We start from the raw sequence: 10,317 nt of genomic DNA, 5'->3' as shown, positions 1-10,317 counted from the left end.
TTTTTCCCTTTATTTGCCTGTCACGGTCATCGCCTCATGAAGAACTGTCGTCTTGATCCCCCACTGTCCTGACCCTTCCTGTCTGAAAAATAATGCCCACCCCCCCGTCAATTATCTGAACTCAACATTCCAATTGGTTACTCGCTTACACACCTCGCTGGAGGTTAAAATATTTTTTATCTCGGAACCTGCGCACATCGCATTACTTGTATACTCTCCTCGCATATAGACTTCAACTGACTTCTCTCGCTGAGTAAGTAGTAGCGATGTGTGTGAACGTAGGTTAAGTTCGACCAGTAGATAGAGCTATATCATCCCATCTATTTGAGTCTGCCATCACACTATCTGACTTGCAAATTCTGATTATGTCAAGGTCAAATGTATAAAACTGAAACCCAGTATCCTCACTCATGTTGGTGTGGCCTATGAACAAAACATGCTACCTATAAACAGACCCTCGCTCTGGCTACCATACTAGTAGGATTTATTGATATTACACTTACAGTTATTTATTGGTTATTGGTTATTATTACGCTTTATTATATGGTTGTGACGTCATCTGTCGAATGCTCCATTCATTTCAACGGGGCTCCCCAACGTTCGGACGTCTGTTATTTTTCGATAACGGACGGGTTGGTCTATAACAGACCGCTGTCAATGGCAACAAGACTTTTCACTGCTAAAGCGACTTTTCAACAAGACTAATCAGCTGCTGTGATAGACAGTACCCGTTGTCCTGGCTACCGCTGTCAATGGCAACAAGACGTTCACTGCTAAAGCCACTGGCTTGTATACAAGTCAGTGGCTAAAGCGAATGTTTCATATCACTCCGCAGGGGGTCCGGTCTTTTGTCACTCTAATCAGCTGCTGTGATAGACAACACCTGTTGTCCTGGCTAGCCTACCTAGCTGTTGCCTAGCGGTGTTCCACAACGGCACTGTTTTGTTTTGCGCAGCAACAATCTTAACATTAAATAGGTCTAAAGAAATGGCCCCGCATGTGTGAATCATTTAAGTATACCCATATAATAAGCGGGTTAACTTTCGGCGAGTCGGTCGCTTTGTGGAATAGCAGCACTTCAGAGAGAACAAGACCCCTCCGCTCCGCGTCGGGGTCTAAAGATTCTCTCTGTCGTGCTGCTATTCCACGGAAGCGACCTTCTCGCCGAACGTTAACCCTTACTTGTTTAACAACAGTAGCAACAATAAAAGTAGGCCAGTATCGATTGAAAAGCATAATGAAATGAGCAGTTGCTGTGGTGCTAAAGCTTCCTTCCCTATAGGTTAAAGTCTGGCCTGGGTCATTTCCCAATTCTACTCTTGGCCCATCTCCTGTTTCATGACATTCAAACTCATTCAAATGGTTTTGATTCATTGTGTCATTCCAGGAGACACTGAGGACTGCTCTGAAATCCTTCCAGGACAAACTTAAGAAATGTAATGATGTGAAACCCACCTGTGATAAATCTGCTCAACACATAAAGGTAACATGGCTCATGTCAAATAAAGCTCTACCATTAAGATGAGGAAGACACTTAAACAAGATGTGTGTGATATTTCAGTTCCAGACCCAACAGACAGAGAAGCAGATCAAGCAGGAGTTTGAGAAGCTTCACCAGTTTCTACGAGATGAAGAGGCAGCCAGGATAGCTGCACTGAGGGAGGAGGAGGAGCTGAAGAGTCAGATGATGAGGGAGGAGATAGAGAAGATGAACAGAGAGATCTCATCTCTTTCAGACACAATCAGGGCCATAGAGCAGGAGATGAAAGCTGGTGATGTCACATTTTTACAGGTAAATACGCATGCAGATTCTACAGCCTTTAGTAAATGTTTGCGGTTTTACATAAACAACAAAAATTAGACCAGCAATTTGTGCTGCCATCATGCACAGCCAACAACTGAATAGCTTTACTTCAATAACATTCAAATGGTCATGTAAAGTATGTACTACAAGTGGTGCATTCCTCCAAGTAACTGTTTTATTTTTTGGTTGATTTAGGCATGTGTTTAGGGTAATTGTCATTGTGAAAGATTAAGTCCCTCTGTATCTTCACCGTTCTTCAACCCCTCTGTTCATGATTCCCTCCTTCCTGACTAAGGCCCCAGTTACAGCTGAAGAACAACAGTCACAAAGTATGATGCTGCCAACACCATGCTTCACTTTTGGCATGGTGTTATTTTGGTGATGTACAGTGTTGTTTTTGGACCAACCATACCTTTTGGGATGTCCAAAACATTCAACCTCGGTTTCATCAGATCATAACACTTTCTCCCACATGCATTTGGGATATTACAGATGTCTTTTTGCTAAATTTATTCCATGAAGGTTGGACTTTATTCCAAAAGATAGGTGTGGCTCAAAACATCACCCAAATAACCTAAAGTGAAGTAGTGGAGGCAGCATTGTGCTTTTGCGCCGTTTTTCTTCAGCAGGAACTGGAGCTTTAGTCAGGGAGGAGGGAAATCAAATTCCAGTAGGCCTAAGCGTTGCCACAAAACCTCCGCCCCCTACATCATATTAATGTACACAACAAATTCCAGAGAGTTAGAATCAACTCTGAGAGTGTTAATCTTAACACTATGAAAGTGTTTATATTGTCCCAATCTGTTAGTATAACTCTCTGAAAAGTGTTGATGGTAAAAGAGTTGCAATAACTTCAACCAGAGTTAGTTATTAACTCTCTGGTAACACCAAAGAGTTAAAGTTCCATTACACTACACTGGAAAGAGTTCATTTTTACCTCTGGACAAGAACTCCAGAGTTCAGACCTCAATTACATCAAACATATGAGGGGATTGTGGACAAGAGATGCCCTCACAATCTGTCCGATTTTGAGTCCGAATGCAAAGAGGAGTGGACAAATATTGCCACATCAACATGTGCCACACTTATTAACTGTTAACTCAGTAACAAAAAGACTGAGTGTTGTAATAACAGCCAAAGGTGCTGCAACAAAGTATTAGTTTATGGGCGTGCATATGAATGCAATCATGTTAATTTAAAGGTACACTTTTTTCCTTTAAAGCTTTGAGTTTGCTCTTTGCATTGCTAAAAGGTTAGCGGGTTAATAGTTTACATTAAAGGTGGAAATCTGAATGTGTGAACAGGCCTGTGTAGACTTTTAGCCATTGTATGTAAATACTTGTTTACGATATCTTCAGAACACTGTATACATATCACTGTAAATAACATCCTGTATCTCAATTCCGCTGTTATTTCTGCAGAACTACAAGTCCATGGAGCAAAGGTGAGCAATTTCATTTTGTGTCTTATCTCTCAGTGGTTCTGAGAGAGACTCCACATTCATTGACTCCTAAATGTTATTCCAGAGCCCAGTGCACTCTACAGGATCCAGAGATGCTGTCAGGAGCTCTGATCAATGTGGCAAAGCACCTGGGCAACCTGAAGTTCAGAGTCTGGGAGAGGATGAAAGACTTGGTCCAATTTTGTGAGTTTACTACTACCAGCCACCCCACTTGCCTGATTTATCACCATGGTTACTGTAGACACGGCCAGCGTGCGGCTGTTAGTGACACACGTGAATCAGCACAGCATCCCAAGTCACACAGCATACAATAGAGCAGGGGTCAGGAACCTTTTTGGTGGAGAGAACCATAAATGCCATTTTAAAAAAAAAGAAATGTTCATGAGAGCCATACCACATTTTTAAAAACACTGTAAAGCATGTATTTCAATTAAGCCCAACAATTTTAGAGTGTACTGTCAAATTATTGCTTTTATTGTTAACAGGTAGGCCTAAGTATGGGGTTTCCAACTGTCAACTTCATTATGGTGAGGGTCTGGGAGAATTTTGTATTTCTTAGATGTAATTTCCTGCATGTTAACACTTTTTCACCTCCCTTGTCCCGTTTAAACTCAATATGGAACCCGTACTTTTATTTATAAATACAGGACGATTCCATATTTCAAGGGATGGTTGGCAACCCTAGATAAGTAAGAGCCATATAGGCCTACAGTTCCCAAAAGAGCCACATGTGGCTCTAGAGCCATAGGTTCCTGACCCCTGCAATAGAGTAAACGACACGGCATAGCACAGCACTCGGTGAGGTAACCGGAGCAACCAACCTAGCCTTGCTAGGAGAAATAGCCGGAGAAGCCTCGAAACGTGCAGGTATCAGTCTCTGGGGCCAAGAAAGAGAACTAGATAGAGAGAGAAAGAAAGAGCTAGCGAGCGAGCAGGGGCGAGAGAGAGGGAGAGAGCCAGAGCTACGGAGGGTGACGGCTGTGATACATGTACGCAGGGCTCTAAATTAACACACGCCAACCTGCCAAACACGGGTGAAAAATCATTTTGGCTAGTAGAAAAAAATACCTACCCGCCTATATAGCTAGTGGACGTAGTACGGTAAAGTATGAACGGTAAACCGCTGCTATGACAAACGTTAGACGGCAAGATTTCCTACATTACCCATGGACACTAGCGTCACGACGCAGCCTCCCACCGTGGGCTTCCAGTGCAGGGAGCGGCAACTCCATGCCGTTGCACGCGCCAGGATTGAAAACATTTCAGATGACCAGCCTTCTGTCAGCTACGGCTACGCTCACGCTATTCTGACAGGCAGCTCTCGTCCTATGCTCCCGTCGCTTTCGCTACAACCTTTTAACATCCCTACTGCTACTGCTACTAGCATGAACCTTGCTGTAACAGGCTGCCTTTTTGAAGCTGCGAGGGCCTGTCCGTTTCAATAACAGGACTAACGCAGATTATGCATAGAGCTACTTCTGTTCTGTATGTTTTGTGCGAGTGATGAGAATGTAGCGGGGGTTAGCGCAAGGTTCTCTGTGTCGGTGAATGCCAGTAGTAACTCACTGATTCTTGAAAGTTTGGCAAAAACATGTCCCTGCAGTAAAATATTAATTCTGTTGAAAATCAACTAAATTTTCACAAACAAAATGAACCCACACGAATACACAGTTGTTTGAAATATTTAAGTGTAATTTTATTACTTTTCATGGCTATAAACCTGTCCACACCCTGTAAAAACGCCTGTCCCAAGGACTGGCATTATCATTTCAATTGACTTAAAATACAAAAATCACTAACAGAATTGAACAATATCACCATGATGTGGAAGACCATATTAAAGTGGTTCTACAGATGTGCACATAGTGGATGTAAAACAATATTTACTATTATTTACTGATTGCTCAAAATTTGTCCAGCATATTGGTCACCACCGTCAGATTTTTTCTAAAAGACAATAAAATCAGGTATGCACAAGGTAATTTTCATTACTGAGGACCCCTTTTCAAACCTTTAGCTCTACTGCCTACTTCACCATCACTGAAGCTCCTGTAAGTTTATTATTTTGTCCTCAATTTGTTAATTTGTTTGGACACTGGTACTGTCCCAACCATAAACTGTCAACACCGTCAGGGGGTTTTAATAGTATTGTATTACATTAATGTTAATAAATATAATTTTTTTCAGAAAAGGTATGAAGCACCCAAGAAACAGAGCGAAAATGAAATGGCTAATGTGAACAAACAATGCATAATATTTAAAAGAGTGTTTTTTTGTCTCACACCGTCAGATGTCACCACCGTCAGATTTTGTTCTGCTCATCATGTTGTTCCATATTTTACTAAATTGTGCTGGTTAATGAAACATTACTAGGCATGTTAGTAATAATTGTGATCCAAAATGATACTCTAGCCACCACTGAGGTGCATTTGGAGGTTTTTTTGTCAGAAAACCTGACGGTGGTGACATCTGATGGAGTTCACCAAAAAACACATGTTTTACGTGTTTTTGACATGTTTTAAGAATATGCATACAATAACTATCTACAGTTATGTTGAATTGTTAAAGTAATTCACTTTAATACAGTAAACATGTGTTTTTACTTCTAATTCTGTCTGCCGCTGTTGACAAAACAAGAAAGAGCCCATTTTATGAAAAATGTTAAACATGGGGAGCTTGGCCAATGCATTCACTGCACAGCCAAGACCTACATCTATGATAATACACCTCTATATTTTGGATTTGAACAACTTAAAAGCTGTTTTTACCACATTTTCAACAACCAGTGGCTTACTTCCTAGATAATCTAACTAATGAAGTAAAAACACATGCTCATACTGTGCACACACAAAAATAAAGTGTTTATGCAAGATGCCATTGACTTGAGAGGGCTATTTATTTTGCTAAATGCACTTACTAATTAGGCCACTTTCACCACTCTCAGATTACTGTCACCACCGTCAGTTCTTCAGTCACCACCGTAAGAAGGAGTTTTAGACATTTTAAAGGAATGTGCTTACAACATTTTCCTTAGGAGTTGTTGAAATATCAAAGTAATAGCCAATTTAAGCCTACACGAATATTTGTGAAATTACAAAAAATTGTTTGTTGTATTTAGGCGTTAAATAAGCATCGTATGACGGTACATATTTTAAAATTAGAACACATGAAACAGTATTAAAATAGAACAAAAGTGAATTTTCAACATTTAAAGGCATATGTGTGAACCAAAAAATACACATAATCACTTAAAAACTCCAGATACATATGCAACCAAATCAATACAGTTTTAATAACTTTTAATTGTGTCTGACGGTGTTGACAAAAAACAAGGTATGATCGGAGAAAAAAATACATAATGGGGAGATTGGCCTTGTGCATTTCTGAAAAGCCAAGACCTTACGGTGCCCATCCACTAGTCAGTTTGACGCAAGCCGTACCAACGCATTCAATTCATTTTCAATGAAATGCGGCATATCGTCGTTACCTGACTCGCAATGCATTTTGGGATTCCGGCACGGCGAGCGTGGCTCCGGTGGCACGTCAAAAAGTTGAGCTCTCCTGAAAGTTATGCAAATTAGCAGCGGCTGACGGACTGCGTTACCCAATGACTGTTGATTACATGAAGATGTCCCATGATACCTGTGGTCATCACGAAGGTGCATTTCCCTCGGTAAAAGTAGATTTTTGACATCTGTCGAACTTTTGAATGTACAAAATATAGACTACAAGCATGTATGTTGCATGTGCTTATGATGCCTGGGTTCAAATGATTATGTTCGATTTGACCATAAGCATAACAACACGAGGCCAAGCTGTGTGTGAAAAAAACACATGTGCCGAGTTCGGTAAGAGCATTTTGAACTGTAATTTAGGGGCAGTTGGTTTGCTATATGGATAAAAACGGCTAGAAATGTAGATTGATATACTTCCTGTATATAACTCCCGGGCCACGCGAGCTGTAGTAGCAGTGCGTCGACACTGGGACATCCAGTACGTCGAGCTGTGATAACGTAACGCTATAATGGATTTCCAGCCTTAGTCTACGAAGATATACCATATAATTTTGTAATTCACTTTGTTTTTTTCTGTCAACATTGCAACCTGTTTTAGCCACTTTCTCAAGAATCAGTGAATTGTAACAGTAGTAGTAGTGACGTTAAAAAAAGTGGTTGTGGAACGAAATTGCGACAAGGGCAGAGGAGGAGAGCTGACTGTCAGAGTAGCGTGAACGTAGCTGTCAGTTGTCTTCTGAAATGTTCAGAGTCCTGCCGTGCGCAACTAAGTTGGAAAGCCCACGCCATCGGAAAGAAAAATAATAAAAAAGCAACCAACGACGAAGCTATGGAAGTAACAAATGAAGCAAAGATTCCCGTGATATTATTTACTTTTAGTTAAACATAAGCTTCTTGTCATTTTGTTGCGCATGGTAGAGAAGAGCTCCTCCTCTCTCCTCACCTTTTCCTCCCATCTCTGTTCCTTCCTTAAGGTGTGCGTATGTGAGGTTTTGTAGTGTTTGGCTGTGTTTGGTGTATGTTAAGGTAAGAGTGGCTTGTGATGTGATTCACTGTTTTCAGAGGAATTGAATAAAAACTAATTAAATTGATCAGGCCTAAGTAATTAAAGTAAAAAATAATGCAGAAGTAAAAAATAATGAAAAAATAGCCTATAATATGCTTATTACATAGGCATAGTATGCAGGCCTATAGTGTAGGCCTATCTGTGTTGTAGACATAGTTATATAATTAGCCTAAAGCATAGTTTATTTTGGCGAGATAATAAAAAAAATAGCTAGTTGAACTTCTGTTTGGCTTGTGAGAAAAAATGTCCACTAGCCAAATTGGCTGGTGGTGGAAAAAGTTAATTTAGAGCCCTGCATGTACGTATATTCCACACACTCTCAACCTGCTCGCTCGCCTCGTGTGGCAACGTAGTATCGTTTCCCGGTCAAATTAGCTTAGCTTAGCAAATGCTGTGGTCAAACAACCATCTCTCTTCAATCACAAACACTGTATGTACAAGTAAAATGATGAAACAGGAGCGAATATATTGGTCACCTTAACCCAAGTGTCATTTATTTTAAAACCATCAGTGAAAAACGATCGGCAGATTTGACACCGCCGAAATCAAAACAGCCTCCATTTTTAAATATCCCAGTACTGCTGGTGACGCACGTGACGTCACTACATTTTTCAGTCAAGCTCAACTTTCTCGCCTCGCTCGCCCACTGCCCGCCATTAAGCTCCCTGTTTCAACTAGTCTCTAAAGACATATGCATCGCTGATAACGGTTTGGGTGCGCTGTTAAAAGATAATATGAAGCTTTGCTTCGTGTTTGTCAGGGGTTTTTTGGTCAGATAACCTAGGCTACACGGCCCCATTAAAATATGGACTGGGGATTTTGAACATGAGTGACCCACATGGCAGTTTGAAACGTAAAATTTGGCCGTGGTAGAAATGAAAGAGAGCCTCCACAGTCCACACAAACAGTTGTCTGATGATGCCATTGTGCATGGAATGAATGTTGTGCGCAAAGCCACAGTGGTCACTGTGAGGATACCTCGCTGTTTTTGGCCATGTGACTGTGACGCAGATGTAAACAAAGCCGTTTTGGCTGGAACAATGACAACGTGGACGACTGTGTTACTCGATTTTCCCACTCTGGAACCCATGCTCAAAAAAACTCGTTTTGGGCTACCCAGAACACCGATTTCGTATGATTTCATATGCCTAGGCCAGGGGAACGTTCTCATTTGCTTAGAAAAACATTCCCGTGTGGCCAGTACCTTAATGAGTGTAGCTGAGCCGAAGGCGTTGCGTCACCACTAGGGCGGAGCCTGGGTATCACCCCCCACCCCTCCACCCCCCTTCATCTACAAAATATCAGTTTTATTACGGCTACAAATACATTCATTATTATTTCTTTCTCATGTTTCCTTTCAGCTCCTGTTACTATGGACCCCAACACAGCAGACTCACATCTTGTCCTGTCTGAGGACCTGACTAGTGTGACATACAGAGGTCAGAGACAACAGCTTCCTTGCAACCCAGAAAGGTTTTATGAATTTGTGCAGGCCTCTGAGGGCTTTGACTCGGGAAAACACTGCTGGGATGTGGAGGTATTAGAAGACAGAGATGACTGGACTCTGGGGGTGAAGGGTATGAGGAGTTCCCGGGGCTTCTGGTCAGGCATCTATACCTTATCAGGGAGGCAGAGGCCCCAGAGGATCAGAGTGCAGCTGGACTGGGACAGAGGAGAGCTGGCATTCATTAACCCTGATAATAACACACACTTGTGTCCGTGTTTCACGGACCTTCTCACTGAAACACTCTTTCCATGCTTTTGGCCTGGTAAGAATACTATAAAAATTGTGCCAGTGAAGCCTACAATAGTGCTGGGGGAGAAAAATAACATAACAGTGCTGGGGCAGAACCATAACAGAGCCTTCGGTTTTAATTTGAACCCCTGTGCTATTCTATAGTAACATTAATGAAAGGGTTAGGTACAAGGTCTTGTTACAATCTCTGTGGGGTTAAGACAGTAATGTGGAGTTAAAGTGATACTGTCCTATTTTTGGAAATAAGCTTATTTTACTCCTCTCTTTGAGTTAAATGATGGAGTTTTACTGTTCTCAGAGTATGGCAGTGCAAATTTTACCTCTAAGTTAGCAGTTAACACTGAGTCCTATGAGACCAGTTAGCCGCTAGCTGATCTCATAGGACTCAATGTTAATTCCTAGCATGGAGGTAAAATGTTCACTGCCATACTCTGAGAACGGCAGGAAGTACAGGAGAAAGGTAAAGCTCAATCATTTAACTCAAGGAGTGGTGTAAAATAAGCTTATTTCCAAAAATGGGACAGTATTGCTTTAAGAAGGTGGAGAATGCGCGCACATCAGTGGCACAGGTGCTGGACAAAATAGAGTAACTGAAATAAATGATAGAAGTCCGCAACACTGTTAATGCTCCCAGTGATTTTATTTGCACAAATACAAGTTACACAAGTGCAAATAAAATCACTGGGAGCATTAACAGTGTTGCGGACTTCTATC

At 41.4% G+C, this 10,317-nt stretch overlaps 1 protein-coding gene across 1 annotated transcript; it reads left to right on the top strand.

Annotated features, from left to right (window-relative positions):
• The first annotated feature begins 1,476 nt into the window (after nucleotides 1–1,476).
• LOC134461046 (E3 ubiquitin-protein ligase TRIM35-like) lies at nucleotides 1,477–9,810 on the top strand. The gene is made up of 4 exons (XM_063213783.1): nucleotides 1,477–1,792; nucleotides 3,226–3,248; nucleotides 3,331–3,449; nucleotides 9,209–9,810. Exons 1-4 carry the CDS (start codon nucleotides 1,544–1,546, stop codon nucleotides 9,745–9,747), a joined length of 930 nt encoding a protein of 309 aa, XP_063069853.1. The 5' UTR covers nucleotides 1,477–1,543; the 3' UTR covers nucleotides 9,748–9,810.
• Nucleotides 9,811–10,317: the final 507 nt, after the last annotated feature.

This window comes from Engraulis encrasicolus, chromosome 13 (genome assembly GCF_034702125.1).
Source record: "Engraulis encrasicolus isolate BLACKSEA-1 chromosome 13, IST_EnEncr_1.0, whole genome shotgun sequence".
NCBI classification, from domain to species: Eukaryota; Metazoa; Chordata; class Actinopteri; order Clupeiformes; family Engraulidae; genus Engraulis; species Engraulis encrasicolus.
The sequence above is the reverse complement of the archived record's forward strand: the minus strand, read 5'-3'. Positions and strand labels throughout refer to the sequence as shown.

Bases quoted from the DNA above. Each gene is read 5' to 3' on its own strand.
- LOC134461046 (XM_063213783.1), top strand. From the start codon at position 1,544: ATGTGTGTGATATTTCAGTTCCAGACCCAACAGACAGAGAAGCAGATC. The intron at 1,793-3,225 runs GTAAATACGCAT...TTATTTCTGCAG, and splicing joins GTGATGTCACATTTTTACAG to AACTACAAGTCCATGGAGCA. The intron at 3,249-3,330 runs GTGAGCAATTTC...ATGTTATTCCAG, and splicing joins TACAAGTCCATGGAGCAAAG to AGCCCAGTGCACTCTACAGG.